Raw genomic sequence first — 23798 nt, 5'->3', positions numbered from 1 at the left:
ATCATTTTCCCTAACTGTAAGCAACTCTAACTTATCATTGCCACGTCATTTTCACTTAACTTGCCAGGTATATTCAAAACTGACAACTCATTTAATATTAGGTAAGGTGAACATTACACGTTAGCATTTTTAACCCTCTCAACAAAAAGGACCAACTTGAACTATTTTGACAAAAACATGGGATCACTATGAACAACTAAAAAATAGGAGGTCCACTTTGAGCATAACTAACAAAATTAGGGACTAAAATTAATGTTAAGTCTATTTTTTAACACTAGGTCTTTTCCATTAAAAAAAAATGCTTGATATCTATTTTGATCATTTTATTAGTTAGTTTTGTTCAAAATTGTCCTCATATATTTGAAATGTTCAAAGTGGTTTCTCTTTTTGTAAAAATAGTTCAATTTAGTTCTTTTTGCTAGCGGTGTTTAATTCGCTAACGACGTAATGTCTACTTTAGCTAATATTCAATAAGTTGGCTAGTTTTGAAATAAGTGGTAAGATGAGCCTAATCGACATGACAATGTTAAAAGTTAAATGATTTTTGTAAAAGGAAATTACAATTGGTTTTGAAAGAGATTTGCGATTAGGGTTGAAGAATCTAGTGATTTGGGAGTTTTACAGGTTTTCGTCTTATTTTTTTATTCGACTTTGCAGATGATAATTTCTTCTTCCCCTTTGATGGCGCAAAGCTTGGGTTTTCTATTTCTTGTGTTTTGGTCTTGTCACTTTGGGGTTTTTCATTTGCAAATTGGGTTCTTGTTTGTTTTCTACATATTGGTGTTAATGATCTTGCATTTCGGCATTTTTCTGTTCTCTCTTACGGGTCACGATTTGGGGGTTAGGGTCCGATTTAGATTTTTTTTGGGGTTTCTTTTCTTCGTGTTTTTGTACTCTTGTTGATTGTTGGTGATGGTTGTGAAAGTCAAGACTATGAAGATGCTGATGGATTGTGTCCATGGGAGACTCGTGGTGGTTACCGATAACGTTGGACTTTGACTAATTTGGAATGTACTGGAAAAAAATTCGAAGATAGGAAGACAAAAATGATTAGGGTTTTGAAAGAAAATCATAATTTTAGAAAAATTAATTAAAAATTAATTGTAATGCATCCAATTATGATTAATTTAAATATAATTATGAATTAACATTTAACACATTAGGAATACTGATGTATAAGTATTTGATATGTATTTTACAAATTGTCACATCATTCAATGAATAAAATGAAAATTATAATATTATAGTTTAAATAAAAGAACAAATTGAATCACTTTTTATTTAAAAAGACCATTTGAACATCTAAAAATAAGAGGATATTTTTTAACAAACTAAGTAATAAAAGGATGAAGTATTAAACTATGTTGAAACCTTTATCTTAGTATAACTAAATTAAAATATAAATTAGAAATTGTATTTGAGTCAAAATATTTTTTTTAATGCGGTAGATTTAAATATCTGTTTACCATTATGAGGATAATTTTGGACTAATACACCATTCAATAATGAGCTATCATTTTTCAACATTAAAAGGAGAAATTAAAATAGAAGGTAAAATTGGGTTATTTAATGTTATTAGTTTACTTGGAAGAAACTTTTTAAAAGAGATAACTTACACTTTAAATCTATCAAAAACTTCTTTTAATGGTATAACTTTTGAAACATTAACGTGGTTTTACTTTACTCTGGAGTCAAGTTAATAATAATTCATATATATTATCCCTTTTAATCTGTTCAATTACAAAAAAAAAAAAACTATAATAGAAACATTATATTTTAAAGGTTTAAACCCTTGAATCGTCCCTATTTTTGGGTCACTTTCCCAATTTCACCCCCTTTTATTAAAACTCCCAATTTGGTCCTCAAAAGAGTCTATTTTAATCAAATTGACCCTTTCCGTTAAAAAAAGTTAACGCTGTGAAAATTTTAGACAGCACAGAGGATGAAGTGTTGATGTATGCACAGGTGGCCTTTGTAGTGATGAAACGTGTCAATGATTGGATGATAAGTTGAATTTGACAAAAAATAGAATTTAAAGTAGATTGTTAAATCTGATTAGGGGATTAGGGTTAAATTAAAGTGAATTTGGGTTCAATTTGAAGTGAAAAACTGAGAGGAAAGAGCATCGGAAGTTTGTGCGAAGTCATTAACAGAGAGGATACAACCCAGTTTGCCTGAGGATCAACAAGTTGTCAAATGCCCTAATCCCCTAAATAAATAAAAAAGTATCAGCAGAACATAAAAACATAGTCTGTAACAGCAAACCAAAAAGAAGAAAAGGATTTAAACGAAGGTGTGAACAGTAAATTTAATGGTGGCCAGAGATACCGCCGGTGACTCCATGGCAGCCAGAGATGCCGCCGGTGACTCCATGGCAGCAAACCAAAAAGAATAAAGAGATTTAAACGTAGGTGTGAACAATAAATTCGAGGATGCGAAAGGTGCAAATAATAATGAAAAAAAAAAAACTTCCAAAGTTTCTCCTTCTTCACGTGCAAGCACAAATGCATCCAGGACCAGTCCCCGCTGCACCTTTTCATGGCCACCAGAGACGCCGTCGGCGACTTCAATAGTGATCGGAAACCACGCACCTGGCGCAGCATCGCTTCTTCCATCCATTTCATTCGAAACGCAATCTCTCCAGATCTTCATCCCAGCCACTGACGCGATCAATTTAACAATCAGATTTAACCCTAATCCCCTAATTTAACAATCTATTTTAAATTCTATTTTTTTTTTCAAATGCCACGTTTCATCAGATCTCATCACTACAAAGGCCACCTGTGTATACATCAACACTTCATCCTCTGTGCTGTCTAAAATTTTAACGGCGTTAACTTTTTTAACGAAAATGGTTAATTTGATTGAAATTGACTCTTTTAAGGACCAAATTGGGAGTTTTAATAAGAGGGGGATGAAATTGAAAAAGTGACCCAAAAATAGGGACGATTGAAGGGTTTAAAATAGATAATACCTTGAACATGGTATTGACTCTAACTATTATCATCATCACAAACTTGAAGCTAAAATATATTAAAGTCATTTATGAGAACAAAACGAAGGATTAAATGTAACTTTACCTTTTAGCTCTCATCTCATTTTTTTTTTTTTCTAAAAAATAAATTGGAATTTATTTATTTATTTACTTAAATATGTTTTCAGATTTTTTAAATTTAAAATAATTAACTTAATTGTCTTTTCAATTAGAGAGACGTAGAAATACTTTATTTTTTGAAGAATAAAAACAACACTTATCCAAATGAAGAAACTAAAAACAATCAATTGTATATTAGTCAGAATGTCAAAGATAAAAAACATTAAAATTACAGTTGAACTTTAAAAAAGGGGTAATATAGATTATATTAGGTAAGACAAAGTCAATATGTGCCAGCTTGAATGAATATTAATGATACCACCAACCCATAGTCGCATTAAACTCTCTCGTGTAAATTTTTGTGTATTAATTGCTAAACCCTAATATTGGAGGCTAACATGAATTCTTGATTTATGTATATATATCTTTTTATTCTATGCTATTTAAACCTAATTTAGGTGAACTAAGAATAATATTTAAACCTAATTCAAAATATAATTTTTTATCTACTTATATATTATACATTAATTTTATTTTTAGTCAATATAAAACTTTTAATTCATGTTAAGATATACATATATCAAATATGTGATTAAACATTAATAAGTAATTTAATAACAAGTAGAATAACCAACTCAATAAATAATAAATTTTATGTTAAGAAAATAAACTTTAAAATATAATTTTATCTTATAAAATCGATTTATAAAATGGTATTTATCTAATAAGTAAATAAATCTTATAAATTAATGAAAATAGATAAATTAGCAAAAAAAATTTGAATTTAAATTTATAATTTTATTTTCTAAAAGTCAAATTTTTTTATATTTATTTTCTACTAAATAAAAGAAAAACATTAATATTTTTATTTTCTCCACCAAAGCAAACATAACATTGGGTGAATTGAGTATAAGCAATAAACTCTTTTTGTTTATTGGGATTGAAGACTCCGTCCATTGATCCCTCTTTTTAGAATTTGCCATCATATGAATCACGTAATGAAAACGTTTATTTTGTGCTAAGTTATTCATGAATTTCCCATCATATCATTAATGTTTGGTGTGGTAAAATGAAATTAAAACGTAACTTAACTAACACCATTAAAATTGTTTGCTTATTTTTGTTTAATATTGACAAATAAATAAGTATAACTTAAAAAAAATATGTTACTTGATAAAGTGGAGCTACGACAAAAATAGTAAATGCTCGATTTTGAGTAGATCTTGTCGATAATAAGATAAAAAGATATATATGAATTATATGTATTGAATTATTAATTATTAATGTAGTAAACTTAAGAAACATTTTCACCTTTTTCAGTAAAATGAAAAGGTTGCAAAGAACGCGTGTCTCTTCTTTCAAGGAACAGGTGCATCATTGATTAGACTTAACTCGTAACTATCCAACGCATAACTGATTAAACTTGATCAACGGTTGATATCTTCTCCTATAAAATCAGGGCAATATAGCAGCACCACATAAATCCTCGGGACCCACACCTTATGTGTAATCATGATCCACAGACAAAAATTAATATCCAAAAAAGCACACTGAACCTTTTCGCCAATCAAAGGTTTCCACGTGGCTCCCTGGCGGAAACCACCGACCTCTTAGGGGAAAGGTTCTCTGATTTGGTGTTTTATTTTAGAACCTTTCATCGGGTTACCGGTCGGTCACTGATTTCAAACTTCCATGACCATCCATTCCCAATATCCATTTCCAATTTCTTATTTTTCATTTTGATTCGATTCTGGGTATCGCGCAATTTCTCGATTTTCCGCGTATTTTGGATTTGGAGAGTTTCAACAAATAACCGAACTTTGGAAGGAAAAACACAACCCCATGATGCAACGGTTGGTTGATCATGTTCTTGCTATAACTAAAGAGTAAGGACATTTGACTCACCTACGTTGGATTTGAATATTTTATCATGGTTGTTGATTATCCATGTTTTTGAATGAAATGGGGGTGCCTGTATTTTTCTTTTTTCTTTTTTTTTGTGTGTGGACTTTAATGTAATCATATTATGATGTTTTTTCTTTGAGGAAACGATTCAATGATAAGGACATGTTTGTTTTCCTTTTTGTCATTCTTTCTGTTTGGTCATGGTTTTTCTTTCCCTTCCCTAAGGCTGTAATTCTGCTGATCCTCCTAGTCCTAGACAAGGATGTTTGGTATCGTTTTTTATGTTGGAGGGGGTTAAGTCCCCTGGCTTCTTTTATGACTTTTTTTTTTCTTCTGGGGAAGGGGGTAAACGGTGTTTTATTGTTAATCTACATGTTTTTGCAGAAAATAGTTCTGTTTCGTTGTTACTTTTATTCAGCCTTAAGGTGTTGATCAGTTTAACAGATTTTTTCCTTTTATGGCAGAGAATTCAGAATTCTAAAACTATTTCAATGAATTAATCAATTTTCACTTGGCAAAGGATGAGCACGTTTATCTGTTTTTTAGTGCAGGTCCGTGAAGGCATTTACTTATGAGTCCTTAAACAATATTGTGAGGCTAATCAATGGAATATCTGCCCTTTTGTTGGCATGCCTACCTGGGAAAGCTAATATACTTGAAGGTATCCATGGTTGGGAACTCAGGCCAACTTTCCGTGGACCACGATTTCCGCGGTGGATGGAGAAGTAAGTTTCCGTCATAACATCAGTAGTTTCTGGGTGGATTTTTTCTTAATTTTCCCAAGGTCACTTAGTTGGTGGTTTTATATACTTGTATTTGTTGCTAAGTTAGAACTCAGAGTATTGGTGTGGAGTAATAGAATCACTATTTATTTGCCAAGAGCCTTTAGTTCAGTTATTATAATTTGTTTGTTAATGTTCTTTACAATATTATTATATTTTCCATTATAGATTTTGTTTTGTTATTTACCAAGAGATTGAATGCACCCTGGTAATTAAGAAAAGGTGCACCTATGCATTCTGAGGTCGCATGCACCCTTTACACCTCGTGATTCTGGTGTCAATTGGGTCATGCCTCCAGCACTTGACTACTAAGAATTAATAAACAATGCAAGTAGCAAAGAACTATATTACTGAAAAAACCAAATTTGGAAAGAATCGACTTAGGCTTTGTATTTTCTGAATTAAAGATTCAGAGTTTTAAACTCAAGACAAGAAGGAACAATAAAAACTTAAGAATTAGAAAAAGAATAATTTAGGACATAGAATGTAGCTAGAGAATTGGGAGAGAATGAGTTAAAGTAGACTAGAAAATATTTATGCCAAGGAGTTAGTATACAAGGATAGAACTTGTTATTCTTTTAGTTATTGTGTTAGTGAGATATTTGAGTCTATTAGAGATTTGGGCTTGTTCTTATTTGTTAAAAGTATTGTATATTTGTACTATATTTTGTTATTTCTCTTATATTTTTGTACCATACAATCTACTTTCTTTTTTTCTAATGTTTTGTTTTTCTGATTCTTTGAAAATTTAGAGTTTGTATCATCATTCATTTTATCATATTTTGGAATGAATACCTTTACTCTACAGCTTAATAATGTGGCTAGTTTGTTCGTATTATCATTTTTTGCGCTGATTTTTGTTTTCTTTTTTCTAGTGGTGTATCCTCTTTCAATCAGTTTGTCCATGATTTTTCTATGGATTCTGACAATTCAAGCCTTGAATACTCGTCCGAAGATGACGATAGTGAAATATATAGTGATGGACTTGAATACCCTCCAACTCCTGGATCTCAGAGTTCTAGAACCTCAGAAGCTGGTATTACCAAATTCAGTAGGCATCAGAAGGATTGGATCCGATTTATCTTACTTTCAATTTTGTTTCCTTTAAAGTTATTGGTGTGGATTCCAGTTAACCTTTTTCGGTTAGTTTATTATGGGGTGTTAAAAGCCATGTCTTTCACCACAAATAAGCGTCCTCCTCATTTACGTGCACACAAGAGAGTGCTGAGTCTCAAGGATCATATTATCCACCGTGCTACTGATAGGAGACGAGGAGTTGTAGAGGTTGTGCAACATTTCTTTATATTAATTTCTATTGTTTTTTTTTTTCAGATAAATTTCATAGAATGTAAATAATGTGTTGCTAAGTAAGTTTATTTTGTCAACCAGGATCTTCATCTAGGCATCGAGTTATCTATAGAAGCCGTGTTTGATGTTGTTCACAAGGCAGCACATCTTCTTCTTTCCCCTTCAGAAGCTTTTGGGGCATTAGTCAGGTTGTTTTCGTCTCATGAAAGTGCTGTTAAAGGAGATCATGATGGTGAAGAGGACGCCTCCATATATACAGATACATTAGGTGAAAATGACCCAAAACCCAAAGAGAGAACTGTCAAGTATCAGCCTCTGAATACAGATGCTCGGACATGTCAGGATGTCATAACGGACCTTGGGTAATGCCTATCATGTAGTGGCCTTTATAATTTATTCTTTTTTTGTTTTGAAATATTTGCTTGTCTGCCTCATGGTTTCTCATTCTACTTTTGGCAGGTATCCATATGAAGCCATTCGTGTGATCACCTCTGATGGATATATTCTTCTTTTGGAAAGAATACCCAGGTAAAAAATTCATTTCTGAGAAAGTTATATGGATCTTCATTATTTTAATTGCACATCCCTTTTGGATTTTTTATACTTACTTTTATCTTCTGAAATTAAGTGCATAATAGATGGTTAGACACATGATGAATCGCTTCAGAAGTAATAAATGTGCACAGGATACACTAGTTGCGATTCTAGTTGGCGTGCTTTGACATCTCATCTATTTTGTCATTGTGTGGAGTGAATTGCTTCAGTTGAACAGTTACTGATGGAAAATATAGCAATTTTGGGATGAGGCCATGTACAATTCACGTCTAGAGCTGGTGGAAATGCATGAAAGTGTATCATGATGTTAGCCTTATGAATAAAGTTCGTTTTCATAAATTGATAACAAAGTTGAAAAACACATTTATGTGGAATGTGGAGACGATTATGGTTGTCATTGTAATTTCTAGAAAAAACGTGGTCTCTTTGCATGCATTATGTCGTGTCTGACGTCTGTTCTTACTTCCCAGGCGAGATTCAAGAAAAGCTGTTTATCTCCAGCACGGGGTTTTGGATTCATCAATGGGGTGAGTCATTTTATCTCTATATTTTCATAGTTCTTACTTGATTCTGTTATTACCTGAGTTAAAAGAGTTGAGTAGTAGTATATTTATGTTTGGAAATATCGTTTTGAAGAACAAATTTTTGCCGGAGCATTAGTATGACGCTAGAGTAAGCTAATATTGTGCAGAGAATTTAGACAATATTTTTGTTACAACAATATGAGCTCTTGTTTAAGTCAGTAGGTTCATGGTCTTACTATTATTGGTAGGATATGAATCACCTGTAGTTCCCACTTCTCACAGAGTTAGTGAAAACTGACAAAACATTGTTGTTGTCTAAAGTCACGGGTGCAGAAGAAGTGCAGGAGAGTCATGACTTTGAATTTAACTTTTTTGTTTCAATTTACTTCTTAACCCTGGACTATGGTCAAAATGAAAATGATACTCTAACCTTTTCCTTTCTTGGTTCAGTTGGGTATCTAATGGAATTGTCGGCTCTCCAGCTTTTGCAGCATACGATCAAGGTACGCTATATTTGGCAATAATGTCTGTACTTAACAAACAATTCGTCTTTTTGGAATTATTGCATGTATAGTTTGTTCTATCTGCAGGTTATGATGTATTTCTGGGGAATTTTCGTGGTTTGGTTTCACGGGAACATGTCAACAAGAACATATCATCACGTCAGTAAGTTCATAAAGTAATTCTATTTGAATGCTTTTGGAAATTTCAGAGAGAATGAAATGGAAAGGGAAACAAAAATGAAAAGTGAATAGATGGATTCAAAAAGGAGTTATTTGAAGAGAAACATGTGTTTGCTATTGTTTAAAATTTAACTCCCAAATAAGTGGAAGTATTTCCTTCCCATTCTTCCCCCTATCTTCATTTTGAATAATCTGTGTTTGAATTGATGTAATGCAGATATTGGCGGTATTCCATCAATGAGCATGGGACTGAGGATATTCCTGCTATGATAGAAAAAATCCATGAAGTAAAGACTGCTGAATTGAGGCTTACTAAACCTGATATAGAGGAGGAAACTGATGATGATCAGCCTTACAAACTTTGTGCCATTTGCCATAGTTTGGGAGGAGCTGCTGTGCTGATGTATGTTATTACTCGAAGGATAGAAGGGAAACCCCACAGGCTTTCAAGATTGGTTTTGTTATCACCAGCCGGTTTTCACGAGGACTCTAACATGGTTTTTTCTGTGGCTGAACTTCTACTGGTTTTACTGGCTCCTGTTTTGTCTCTTCTTGTTCCTGCCTTCTATATACCAACCAGATTTTTTCGTATGCTTGTCAACAAGTTAGCGAGGGATCTGCATAACCTACCTGCAGTTGGAGGGTTGGTTCAAACTTTAATGAGTTATGTTGTAGGTGGAGACAGTTCAAACTGGGTTGGAGTTTTAGGATTACCACACTATAATATGAATGACATGCCAGGAGTGGCTTTTCGTGTTGCTCTCCATCTGTCACAGATGAAGCGCACTGGAAAATTCATAATGTTTGATTATGGTAGTACTTCTGCCAACATGGAAGTGTATGGTTCACCTGTGCCTTTAGACTTGGGTGAACGCTATGAACTCATAGACATTCCTGTTAATCTTGTTGCTGGACAGAAGGACAAAGTGATAAGGCCTTCAATGGTGAAGAGACACTATAAACTGATGAAGGGTGCTGGGGTAGATGTTTCATATAATGAGTTTGAATATGCACACCTAGACTTCACCTTTTCCCACCATGAAGAACTCTTGTCATTTGTTATGTCATGCTTGCTGCTTGTGGATCCTAATCCAAAACATCAAGTGAATCAAAGGGGTGTAAGGTCAAGAAGAAAAGGGCAAGTTGCAAACAGTGGTTAGATTGAACAAAAATCTTACACAGAGTTCATACTTGCTGAAGTACTTCTGCCATTTCTTGCAAGAGTCTCCGACACATGTATGCTTGAATATAGAGTTGCTCTTTACTAGGGTCATCATTTCCTTCAAATATCTGTTTTCAGTTTGGAGGAAAAATAGACCTTGAAATATGTTTGTATTGTACATTGTAAAATGTTGTACTGATTATCAAAATTCAGAACAAAGACATTAGAGTCTGGATTAATGTTGTATTATGTTGGTAGTTCACTAGTTTTTTTCTTTGACAATTTGACGTGGAGTAGATTTCCTCAGGCTCACTGATTGCAGTGATACTTAACATGCTTTACTGTTTACCCCAAAAAATATATGTAAACCCCAATAAGATAAAATAAAAGTATAGCATTGGAATTTTACAATAAACAAAAAATGCAATGAAAAAAGGTGTCAATAATTTCATTGACACATAAAATGAAAACTATAATTATTTAATTATATAATTTTTTGTTTCCTTTATTGAGTTTTAACAAATACATATGTATTATTTTTTAGATTCATTTAGTTTTAATATAATCCAGAGTCACTGACCCGTGTTATCTTTCTAACACTAAAAATTAAATGACAGATTACTCAGATAAAAATAAAAAATATTTTAAATACTTAATGCAGTAATAATTATTACTTGATACTTAGGAGATATTTAAATGTGATATAAGTCTTAAATTATGAATGATTGTAAATATTTGTTAGTACGTGTCATCCATGCATGAAAAAAAGAATAAAAGAAGTAAAGGAAGTTAATTCCATAATTAATGAGGGTTGAGCTGTGTAATGAACATGAGGGTTATATAAAGAACCAAACACTGCTCCATCTTCTTCATCTTCTGCAATTTCTCTTGTTTTTAGCAGATTTCAGTTCTTCATTCCATGGCAAATAACAAATGGTTAAACATAATAGTAGACGGAAACTCAGCCTTAGGTCCTTACTGGCCCAACATTTTTTCAAACTGTCTCGAAAAGATTATCAGGTGTTGAAATTCTTGATGCTCATCATATACCATGAATCATAATTTGCTTCATCTTCTATATAAAATAACATGCATGCTGTGTTTTTTTGTGTGTTTCCTGAAACTATTTCTTACCCTTTTTTCTTTCAAGAATGTAGATCTATAAAGTGCAGAACTTTTTCTTGGATATAAGTACCCCAGTGAAAATTAGTCGTTTTTATTATATTTTTACAAGTCAAAACTAAGTTAAGCTGAAGCAGTATGAATAATTTTATATTCTTATATGATAAACAAAATATCAAAATATATCAAAGAGGTCCTTCTTTAAATTTGTATATGTCAAAATATATTTTTATATTTTTAAATTTGTAACTCTGAACTGAATTTGCTCTCATATGTATGTGCATTAATTAATTACTTCTCTTATGCAGGTCCTTCTTTGACCACTCAGGAAAAGAGGTAATTCATATTCTTTCTGTATTTGAATTTTTTTATGGTATGATCTCTTGTATAAACATGCACATGCATGAAAGAGTTTCGAGTACAATATAGAGAATATTTCAGACGTAGTAATTGACTCCAATGATATTATCTTAATGAACTTGAGATTGGAATAATAACATAATGGAAAATACTATCATGTCAAAGACAAAGTTAATTTTTATGTTATAGATACCATTGGACCAGGTTGGACAAATGCAGTGGGAAAAAGAAGCATGTGAATGGAAATTTGTCGTGCAGCGAGGAAGCAAGTTTTCTAGTAGCAGAAGGTTTAAGCTATTTGATGTTAATATACTCTAACCTGCATGACTTACCCAGATTGATTGATTTAAAAACTAAGTTTAAGGTTTTTGGTATACCTCGTATCGATCAATCAGCTGTTCAATACTTCGCTGGAAGTAAAAAACTTCACAATCGTATATTAGTCATACATTAACATGTTCTTATGTGATATGAACGTATGCAAATATAGTTTAGTTTTTCAAATCCAAAAGACAAATCTCTTGCCTTACCATACCTCATTTGTTTACAGGGAACTAATGCACAGGTAGGTCTGGTAATGTATAATGCCAATTCCAATGCAGGTATTATTTTAATTACCTTTTATTCACAAAAATGTCACATATCACTTTTAACATTGGTTATTATCTGATTGAACAGATCATTTTTAACATTGGTTATTATCTGATTGAACAGATCACTTTTAACATTGGTTATTATCTGATTGATTTACGTTTTTTTATACTAATGTATGTAAGATATGCCATGTTGATTTCAATTAATGACAACTTTATACTAATTATTTTTGCTTTTAACTTTATGTAATGTTAATTATCTGGTCCGTTCCTTTAGTAAGCACACACATCATATATAGGATACTTTCTTTTGTTCATATGTAGGAATGATTCATTCCACAGTAAAACTGTTATATTGAAGCAGAAATTCTAAATTTGTTTCTTTGTGCCCTTACACAGATGTCCAACATATCCATTGGACAGGAGAGGTGGATTATTTTTTAGGTGTGTTATCATCATTAGTCTTCAATGGAAATAATGGAAACCAACACACCATGGTGCAAGGTCTTGGAGAGGCTCTAATGGTATATATATATAATCTTTCTTCAATGAATACCCTCCAAAATAGACCCATAAGTTATATATGGGAATTGCAAGCATTATATCATAAAACTGGGAAATAACAATATGTAATGTGAATCATGGTCTAACCAGTTGTTTCCAAGGCCGTCTGATGTCATGACAAAAGAAGAATACTACAACGGTAGCAGACATTGTATTCTTATAGCATCCGGAGACCCTGTTCCTAGGAGAATGTTAGTCTCTCTGCCACAGATTGATAAAGGAAGAATTTTTGGCACACAGTTGCATACTTTAAATGTTGATTTTTGTGAGGTGGCAGAAATGTTTGGCCCGGTAATATTGTGGAACTCTGTTCTTACTTGTTTTACCCAATGGTAGCCTTCTATTTGCACTGACTGAGTTCATGTTACTACATGCAGCTAGCAGTATCCCTTTCAATAATATCTGCAGTGCAACATCCAATTTTTGGAGTGATATTCAATATGGTATAAGTTTATCTCCCATATAATCAACATCCCTTCACTGATATCTTATTTGTTATTCTGGTTTAAGATATGTAATGGCATGTTCCATGTCAGAAAGTATATTAATACTAGTAGAAAGGTTTTACACTGTAGTTTGTACAGTTAATCACAAGTTGTGTTGCATATTTATGACAACATGGTATTCATATATGTTTTTGTTAGTACATAACTTTGTTTTCCTTCTTTTGTAGGGAAATAACGGTTCTCCAATTGTAACCACTCCAAACTCTATCATTAGAATTGGCGAGTTGAATGTTCTATTGGCAAGAAATTTTAAGGAGGCACATGATGCCCTTGGTGGGAAAAGAAGAGTGGATCCAGCCACAAAAGAGAGTGTAAAATCAATGAGGATGACAAATGGTATTAGACTTTCCAACCAGTGTATCCTACTGCTACGAAAATGGATAATACTGTGTTTTTGTCAGCAATGTGGAAATTGATACGAAACAGCCTTCCCTTCATTTTGTTTTGATATTTTCAGAAGAAGTTGCTAACATGATTGATCCAAGGGGTGCTTTACCAGCTGATGACTCCATGTTCATTCAGTCAAGAGGAAACATAGTTAATACTGCACCATCCTTATCACGACCAGTTCTTCCATATGCTTGTACTAGTACTAGCAGCAGCACGCGTCCACATCTTCCATTCCTGGCAGCAGGCTTTGATCCATATGGTAGACCTGTGTTTGGACCAACCACTGAGGTTCCACCTCCACCAAAAACACCTCAATTTAATCCCCATGATTTCTGACCTCCTCCACCATCTTCTACATATTCTCAAAACCTAGTGCAAGCATGGGATGTAAACTCATTACTTAGCTTCATTATTCTGCAGAAAACTAGCATAATATGCCTTCATCTAACATGTTAAATTTTCCTTATACTAGTTTCTCTATAAGATACTTTCATACTTTCTAGCTTAAAAATTAATCTTTGGTTTAAGTTCACATTTTCTCTTTTGCTTCTGTAGGGAACTTTGTTTGGAAAAATACAAAGGAATCGCACAAACACTCAGAGAGGAAAGGTATGTTAGAATCCATTAACCTCTAAAATCAAGTTTTTTTATTACGTTTTTAGGAAAAAATCACTTTGAATATTACAAACATAGATAAAAAGTTCTAAAATTACGGATATAGACAAGTTATACAGCTTCTACGTGACTTCAAATAAAAAAGTCATGTCGAAGTATACGACTTTATTTCTAACACATGATAAAAGGTGAAATCATATATTTCTACATATTTTTTTGGTTTTGATAATCGATCATAATAAGTTGTAATTGATTACTTAATGTTAAAATCGTTTAAAAAGTGTATGACTTCACCAAAAACATTAAGTAATTAGTTACAATTTATTCTAATCGATTACTAAGAGTCACAAAAATCGTATATGGAAATTTTTTTTTTATTTATATTGGTAGTATCCAAAGTGTTTTTGTCTTGAAACGTAAAAAAAAAAAAAAACACCCTAAAATCATCTTTCTTAGCTTAGAACTAGTATGTTGAACAAGATCATCAGTGACTTATGTTCTGACCCATGAAACAGGCCCTCAGAAGAGTAACATCACCCCCTACGTAAGTGTACCTTCTTTCCATGTATTCCCAATCTTAAGTTTTCTAAGAAATCATTGTTCTTACATTTTCCCAATTAAATGATCACTATAATCTACTTTTGTTTTTCATTGCAGGCTTACTTACGAGTGGTCTAGTAGGCTAGAGATATCCCTCTATTTACCTAAGAAAACTATCGACTATATGATAACGTAATTTTATGGAACTATGCTATTGCTACTTCTTAAACGATCACTTCCTTTTGTATAGAATCTTACATATCTTCCAATAATGCAGGATTCATTTTGGACCCATAGATTATGTTTTCTTCGACATATTGCATTTCAACAATCTGGACTTGTATGAACATCTGACAAACAAAAACGTGGTCTGTCATCTATACTCATAACAACACTGTCCAAAAACATGTTATTTCTCCATTTGCCAGAGCTTCATTTCCTAATCAAAAGATATCAATTGCATTGCCTTTTTATTTCAAAACTAACTATAATTTACTTCATTTTCTGCTTGCTTTTTTCACTACTGATGTTAGATACTGTGTGCAGAGTGCGAAAATTAATCTCCCTTCTCAGATTCTGATCATATCTCCAACCAAAAACAGACACTACTACATAGGAACAATCTTTCCCTCGGTGAACATTTAGCTACACACATGTTGTGACCTTTTGATCTGTTTTCAATACTTTAATTATGACTAATCAATAAATTGCAGGATACTACATTTATTCAGAAGATCCGAGCTTGCAAATGACTTTCAAGAGAAGATAAAACTGCAATTTATAGGCGCTGTTGTGGATTTATCAACGATATAGCAGTTTTTAACAGTTTAGGCACTGTAAATTAGTGTTATCTTTTATTGTTTCAGTTTGTTAAGTTCCTATATAGAAACTGTGCGACACCTTTTATTGTTTTACTTGTATAATAATTTATATTTTGTATAAAAAAATATTGAAAAGCCAAAGTCCCTGTCTCATAATCAAATTCAGCCATGAAGGAGCAGGAACATGAAAGTTGACTTTCACCATGATAAAAATAAATATGATTTAATACTTGGTCCTTATATTGTCATTTTTGTTCAAAGTGATTTTCAAGTTTTTTCTGTGTTCAAAATGGTCTCTTTTTTGTAAAATTTTTTTAATTTGATCCTTTTCGTTGACAACGTCTATCGCTAAAGTCCACCTAAGCCTATATTGAATTAGGTGTCAATTTTAAAAATACGTGGCAGGTCAAGGGAAAGTGACGTGACAATATTAAGTTAAAGTTGTTTTTGTAAAACAAAATTAACATTGGTTTTGAAGAGGCGATTCAATTTGGATTGAAGAAATTGGTGAAATTGTTGTTCAGTTTGGGTTTGTTGTTCGTTTAAATTGCAATTGGAGGAACGTAGGTTAGGTAAGTGTTCTTAATCTGATATTGTGTTTTTCGTACAGGTATGTGAGATGAAGGTACAATGATGCCCAAATCGAACTCTTGATTTAGGGGTTTTTTCGCGATAGTTTCGTGGTTAAAAAGGGATCCGGTTATGTGATTTGGATATTTTTTTGCATGTTACATGGAGGTGTTGTGTTTCACGATGAGATTGGGGGTTTAAATTGTTCAAATTTGCAAATCTGTGACTGATTTTTTTGTGGTAGCGCAAAGATGGTTGATGGAAGAAGTTGCGATTGAGGTTTTCGCGATGGTGAAGATTATGATTTTATTTTCATGTTTTTCGATTTGGATCTCTAGTTTTGGTTGCTATTTGGAGGTTGTGTTCATGGTGGCACAAAGGTCTCCTGTTGGAGGATGATGATTGAACAACAATTTCATTAATTTTTTCAACCCAAATTGAACCTTCCCTTTGAAACCAATATTAATTTCGTTTTACATAAACAACTTTAACTTATCATTGTCATGTCATTCCCACTTAACTTGTCATGTATATCCAAAACTGAGAGAGCTCATTCAATATTGGCTTAGACACTATACTATTAGTGATTTAGACACCGTCACGGAAAAAGACCAGAATGAACATATTTTACAAAATAAAATACACCACTTTGAACGCTAAAAAATAGGTATTAAACCAATAATGACTAACGATTATATAGATCAAAATATATATTAAACCAATAAACATTTACGTTTATATATATATATATATATATATATATATATATATATATATATATATATATAATATATATATATATATATATTAGTGTTTTTTTATTGTTTTTACGTATATATATATATATATATATATATATATATATATATATATATATATATAAAGATAAAATATCATAAAATAATAATTTTTGTATTTAAAAAAAAATCTCAAATAATTATAAATTTTTGTATAAATCATTGATGATTATATCATTATTATTAAACTTTTATTTTCACTTGGAAATGTGTAAACTTAATATTTTCTCAGAATTTTAATAACACTTTTTTAACAACTCATACTTACCATATTTTCATATATTTTTATTTTCAATTTTTTAATAAGTCATATAAGTGATATAATATCAACCTATTATTATTATTATTATTATTATTAGATAGTGTAAATATTTTATTATTTTAAAATTTTTAATATACGTAAAATAATATCAAATAATTATTTAATAGATGTTAAAGAAATACAAAAGCAATATAAAAAAAGGGAGAGGAAGAGATAGGCCTTAGGGAGGACTTATCCTTTCAACTACGATCTCAACAAAATTCTACTGCAAATACAAAGTCTAAATTATCATAAGCACAAAAAATATATATGAGTAATTGAATGGTAATTTTTATTTTCAATTTATCTAGGTAGCCATTTATTACTTTTAAAATGTTTTATACCATTTTCCTTTGCTATTTTGTATTATTTTCAGTAAACAAGGAACTCTAACCTCATCTCTTCTTATTGATTGTAACTATAATTATATTTAAAATAATAGTTAAGTATTATTAAGCTAATAACAATACAATAAATAATCATATTAATTAGAGTATATATATATATATATATATATATATATATAGTATAATTATATGTGAAACTTTTTGTATAATAAACATATATATAAACTAAAAGTATATAAAGGAATCATATAATAGCAAAAGTGGTAAGAAAAAAAAATATTTAAGAAAGAAGTTAATTTAAATGGTTAATTTTTGAAAAAAGACGTTACATTTTTATTTTTTATTATACTCTTATTTCTCGTAAATGATAATTTACTAAATATATTATATTAGATAAAAAGAGAAATGGATAAAATAAGAAATTATACAATTATTTATTAGAATAAAAAAATGTATTATCTATTTGTTAGAAAAATAAATTTAAAAAATAATAAAAAAAAGGAACGGAAATATTATTTAATACTTTTACATTTATGGTGGTTTAAAGAAAACCATTCTTTATAATATTTATATTTGAAACAGGAGAAAGTTATTTTTACAAATTTAAGTTTCAAGTCTGATTATTTTTATTTTTTAAAATAAGTTTAATTTGTGTTAATTATGTAAAGTGATTTTTATTTTGTTTCGTCGTCTTATTTATTTTGTTCATTATATTAAATAAATTTTATAAAAATTATTTAAATTTAAAAAATAATTTTAGTTTTTCAATTAAAAATATAGTTTTATTACTTAAATTTATTATTTAGAAGTGATTAAACAGTTTTAAATTACTAGTTTAGTTTCTTATAATTGTGTTTTGAAACTAAAATGGTATTTTGTTTAACATAAGAAAATTATCAAATAAAAACTAAATCTAGAGACAAAATAAATTAACTAATTATTATATTGACTAAATTAAAAATTATTTTATAAACTAAAAATATTGGTATCTAAAATAATATTTATTATTAATAAAAAATTATAATCAATTTGTTAATTGGAAATTAGTCTAATTTACTTGAGTTGCTATTTCTAATTCCTCTATCTTTTCCAGAAAATATCATCTAGAAATTCATTCCTCTAGTTTTTCTATTAAAAAAATCACATCATTAAATTCTATTTATTTCCTATTTAATGATTTTTACTTCAACTTTATTAACTAAGAATGACATGCAGTTTGCATTTATAACTCAATAAATAATTAGTGATATAAGAAATGTTTATCAGTATATATGTCATGAATGTCTGAAATAAAGCAACAAAAGTCAAGTTTACATTAATGAGGGTTGACCTTTATAATGAACACAACTGTTATATAAACAGCCAAACACTGCTTCATCTTCTTCGTCTTCTTCATCTTCTTCATCTTCTTCATCTTCTGCAATATCTCTTGTTTTTAGCAGATTTTTCAGTTCTTGATTCCATGGCAAATAACAAATGGTTAAACATAACAGTTGATGGAAACTCAGCCTTGGCTTCTTACTGGCCCAGCATTTTCTCAGATTGTCTTCAAAAGATAGTCAGGTCTCCAAATTCTTACCATGCATCATAATTTGTTTCATCTTCTATATAAAATAACATGCATCAAACTTTCCTTTCTTATTATTACTTAGAAGATTAAACATTTTTCGCTGCATTATATTTCATATCGTTATGAATGAATTTTGGGTGATTTAATTTATTTATCTAAATTTAAATTTGTAATTCTTGAACTGATTTGCTCTCATGTATTAATATAATTTGTTTTCCTATATATGCAGGAACTTCTTTGAAGACTCAAGAAACGAGGTAATTTAAAATGTTATAATTTTTTTTTTTTTTGTTATGATCTTTCGTAAATGAGCACAGAAAGAAGTTACAATAATTGATCGATTGCAAAACTAAAACTCAAGGTTTCTTCCATAATGTATATGCTATATCATTGATCCAAAACTTCATTAAGAATAAAAATATTTCCTGTCATATATTATTAATGTGTTTTTGGTGTGTGGAGCAATGCAAATACAGAATGTTAGTTTACACATAAATTCAATGTAATATTTAGAAATTGATTGACTAACTAAGATTTTGAGAGTTTAAGTTAAATTGTGAGAGTCGCTCGTAAACTTCTTCATATGAAAAAAATATGAATTTATAGAAATATTATTTATAAAAATTGTATAAATTCAAATATATAAGTTTATAGAAATATTATTTATAGAAATATTATAAAATATAAATTGAAATGTCAAAGTTTTTATGTTTATTCCTCTAATATTCTAATAATGACATCATATTTTCATCCAACTTTTTTTGTGATGAATGTTAGGCATTGTTATTATCAATATCAAAATCATTTAGAACAGGATTTGTTGTTGGTTCTGGAACAATTTTACTTTTACTTTTAAAGGGTTTCCATTGAGTTTGACACATTTGCTAACATGATGTTCTAAATTTTTTCACTAAAAAAAAATGGCAGGACTTAGGGTTTATAAAAACACACAATAAATTTCATTTCTTTAATAAAACCATAAGAATTTATTTTTTTAATAAATCATTTACATACTTAAATAAAAATTTTAATAAAACAATAATACTTCATTCACCACCACTTGCGGCAAAGAAGGTCAGACCAGAAGCTGCGACGGCAAGGATATGACGACAAGTGCGACGGTGATTGCAAATCAGGTGAACGTCGACGAGGACAAAACGTGATCACGAACGACGAATGAATGAACAATGACCACGATCAGCAAGCGAACCAAACGCGACCACAAACGATTACCACAAACGACGACCAAACAGAGCGAAGCGTGACCACAAGCAAAGAAGAACAGTGGTGAAGTGAAACAAAACGAAAATGAAAAGAAAACACTAATAAGGTTATTAAACCCTAAACTGAAAACGATTTCTCCTTTTTTTGTTTCTGCCTTTTTTGAACTCCCTAAATGGTTGCAAAATCATAATTCTAAATGATCCTACCGATTTCATGTAAAAATCGAATTTGGTTTCAGTTTAATTCGGAAACCAAGATTGGAAACGTAAACTCTAACTAGTTAACTCGGGAATTTGAAACCATAATTGTAACACAATGAAAATTTCATAAAGGAAACAACATCTGATAAATATTTGGCTAAAATAAATAAATAATATATATATATATATATATATATATATATATATATATATATACTGACACAAATATATCTTTTATATTTATTTGACTTATCTTTTATATTTTTTATTTTTTTCTTTCAGTATAAAAATTTATTTTTTTATAATCATTTTATTTTTATATTATATTTTATATAAATGTAAAAATGTATCATCTTAGCATTACTTAATAAAAAAAAGCTTAACAATAATATATTAATATGTTCTTATGTGAAGGTATATGCAATTATATATAGTCTAGCTTTTCAAATCCACAAGACAAATCATCTTGGCTTACATAACTCAATTTTTTTTACAGGGAGCTAATGCACAGGTAGGTCTGGTAATGTATAATGCCAACAACAATCCAGGTATATTATTTCATTTACCTTTTATTTTCATTTTCAGTCTATGTAAGATACGCCTTGTTGAGTTAAATCAATAACAACTTTGTAATAATTATTTTATCCAATATGCTAATTATATATAGAATTATATGTTTTTACTCTGAAACAAAATTAAAATTTTCAAAATTTGGATACATTCATTCTACTGTTACTCAAATATGCTTAAATTTGCTTNTGTATCTTATCTAGGGTTGGACGTTCAATATATCCCTTGGACAAGAGAGGTGGATAGTTTTTTAAGTGTGTTATCATCATTGATTTTCAATGGAAATAATGAAAACCAACACACCATGGTGAAAGGTCTTGCAGAAGCTCTACTGGTATATATATGTTAACAGATACTTCTTTTACTATATTGATATAACTATCTTGCATACGGGATTTGCAAACAATAATAAAAGTGTGTNATGTGAATCATGCCCTTATAAGCAGATGTTTCCAAGGCCTTCTAATTTCATGACAACAGAAGAATACTATAATGGGACAAGACATTGTATTGTTGTAGCAGCAAGAGATCCNATTCCTGGGAAAATGACAGTCTCTGTGCCAGAGATTAATCAAGGAAAAACTGTTGGCACACAATTATATACTCTAAATGCAGATTTCTACGATGTGGCAGAATTGTTTGGTCCAGTAATGTCATGAAACTCTCTTTATACTGATTATGTTCATGTTACTAATTCATAGCTTTGGATTTATGCTGATTATGTTCATGTTACTGCATGCAGTTAGCAGTATCTCTTTCAATAATATCCCCAGTACAACATCCATGTTTTGAAGTGATATTCAATATGGTAAAAGTTTATATCTTCATATATAATTAACATCCTGAAATATCTTATTTGTTAAGTAAGATATATCTATTGAATGAAATACTTTTGATTGATCTAAGCAAGGTTTATAGTTGTATACTGTGAATGAATGACTGGTTTATTATTCATGTATATGTTTTGGTTCGTATACTTAACTTTGTTTTCCTTCTTCTGTAGGGGAATAATGGTTCTCCACTGGAAACCGATCCTATTTCTAATTTTAGAATTGGTCAGTTTAATGTTATACTGTCAAGGAATTTTAGAGAGGCACATGTTGCCCTTCGTGGGAAAAGAACAATGGATCCACCCACAGATGATATTAGGGTTCCTATACATTATGCTAACGACAATCAAGGTTGTCTTGCTCTCTGTGTTCATCAATTTTCGTCCTTGTCTCAAGAACTATGTTATTTTTTAGTATCTAAGTTGTAAACATGGATTGATCGACGACAACTGAAAGTTATTAGCTTTATTTCAATACAAATCTTCCAAACATCGTGTAGCTATTATTGCTGCAATTTGACAGTTTTTTTGCAATCTCTGCACAAAATGTACTTGAACTTGGAAATGGATGATGTTGTTTTTTACCGTGCATTTGCAATAGATGCAAAGTGATTTGAAATATATATTTTCAGAAGACCTATTCACAATTGCTAAGATGATGATGAGTGGAGGGAGAAATACAGAAGCTGCAAGAGATAGACTTGTAAGTGTAGAATAGTTGGAGATGTTTTCCCTTTCTTCATATAATTAATCAAGGATGAAAATGCCAATTAAAGTGATATTAATTACTCTGATTTTGTATTTGTTATTACTTAAACTTGTTTTCATTTGCTTGTTATGAAAATGAAGCAAAGTCATGAACAGGAAACTACAAACACAGTATCCCAAGCTGTCTCAGTAGGGTTTTCAACTCCAGCAATGGTTGTTTCCAATGCAGAAAATTCCACAAGAGAAGGGTCTTCAGAAGGATTAGTTGAAGAAAGAGGCATGGTTGATCCACCAACCTCTCATTCAAGTCAAAACTCATTGAATATTCTACCCTACTTAGCCCCACAAACGCTTAATATTACTACTACCACTAGTAGCAATGGTTTCGCACGTATTCCATACTTAGCAGCTGGGTTTGATCCATACGGTAGACCTACGTATGAACCAAATGGGGTTCCTCCACCACCCATTACACCCCAATTTAATCCCTTTGATTTTTGGCCTCCACAACCATCTTCAAACTCTCTAAATCTCGTGCAAGCATGGCAGGTAAGTTCATTATACACATATACATAACATATATCACTTCATAATTGCCATAATCTTGGAAACATTCCATGTTTCTATGTGTTGTATGTAGCTTTTTAATCTTTTTCTAACACCAGTTATATCCATATTTCATTCTACATTATTTACTGCTAAAGAAACTACCTGCGGAATGTCTGCATGCAAACACGTACTTTCTATATATATAAAATTAATCTTTGGTCTCCAGGGAACTTTGATTGCAAAAACGCACAGGAGTCGCAAAAACCTTCAGAGAGGAAAGGTATGATAGAAGCAATTAACCTATAAAATTTCATGGCTAGAAATAGTTTGCTAGTGAAGATCAACATTCTAACAATTATATATGCCATCAACAGGCTCACAGAAGAGTAACATCACCCTTCATGTAAGTTTACCTTCCATGGTCCTAAATTTTCTATATATATATATAACCTAATTGTTACATTTCCTTAATCATGTATAGCTACAGATGAATGATATCAGTATAACGTGACTGTCATCTAATTTTTTTGTTCATTGTAGGCTTACGAATGAGTGGTCCAGTAGGCTAGAAGTAGCCTTCTATTTACCACAGAGAGCTCTCAACTATAC

General features: G+C 30.8%; 3 protein-coding genes across 4 annotated transcripts; all 3 read left to right on the top strand.

Moving 5' to 3' along the window:
* Positions 1 to 4723: 4723 nt before the first annotated feature.
* On the top strand, positions 4724 to 10297 carry LOC106772205 (gastric triacylglycerol lipase). Of its 2 annotated transcripts, none has more exons than XM_014658449.2 (9): positions 4724 to 4980; positions 5551 to 5724; positions 6657 to 7065; positions 7171 to 7451; positions 7549 to 7617; positions 8115 to 8171; positions 8619 to 8671; positions 8759 to 8834; positions 9069 to 10297. In XM_014658449.2, the coding sequence occupies exons 1-9, from the start codon at positions 4937 to 4939 to the stop codon at positions 10009 to 10011; spliced, it is 2106 nt and encodes a 701-aa protein (XP_014513935.1). In that variant the 5' UTR covers positions 4724 to 4936; the 3' UTR covers positions 10012 to 10297. The 2 variants fall into 2 exon arrangements, with proteins under 2 accessions (XP_014513935.1, XP_022638905.1); XM_022783184.1 differs by having other exon boundaries at positions 5546 to 5724.
* A 1143-nt stretch (positions 10298 to 11440) lies between these two features.
* LOC111241018 (mediator of RNA polymerase II transcription subunit 25-like) lies at positions 11441 to 15599 on the top strand. Its single transcript, XM_022777342.1, has 13 exons — positions 11441 to 11471; positions 12046 to 12097; positions 12488 to 12612; positions 12743 to 12943; positions 13030 to 13095; positions 13326 to 13494; positions 13616 to 13836; positions 14104 to 14157; positions 14679 to 14707; positions 14821 to 14895; positions 14981 to 15071; positions 15250 to 15336; positions 15417 to 15599. The coding sequence occupies exons 2-13, from the start codon at positions 12073 to 12075 to the stop codon at positions 15453 to 15455; spliced, it is 1182 nt and encodes a 393-aa protein (XP_022633063.1). The 5' UTR covers positions 11441 to 11471; positions 12046 to 12072; the 3' UTR covers positions 15456 to 15599.
* A 3339-nt stretch (positions 15600 to 18938) lies between these two features.
* LOC111241010 (mediator of RNA polymerase II transcription subunit 25-like) lies at positions 18939 to 21448 on the top strand. The gene is made up of 3 exons (XM_022777320.1): positions 18939 to 19102; positions 19339 to 19366; positions 21030 to 21448. Exons 1-3 carry the CDS (start codon positions 19002 to 19004, stop codon positions 21153 to 21155), a joined length of 255 nt encoding a protein of 84 aa, XP_022633041.1. The 5' UTR covers positions 18939 to 19001; the 3' UTR covers positions 21156 to 21448.
* The last annotated feature ends 2350 nt before the right edge of the window (positions 21449 to 23798 follow it).

The sequence above is a fragment of the Vigna radiata genome, chromosome 1 (genome assembly GCF_000741045.1).
Source record: "Vigna radiata var. radiata cultivar VC1973A chromosome 1, Vradiata_ver6, whole genome shotgun sequence".
In the NCBI taxonomy this organism is placed as follows: domain Eukaryota; kingdom Viridiplantae; phylum Streptophyta; class Magnoliopsida; order Fabales; family Fabaceae; genus Vigna; species Vigna radiata.
The sequence above is the reverse complement of the archived record's forward strand: the minus strand, read 5'-3'. Positions and strand labels throughout refer to the sequence as shown.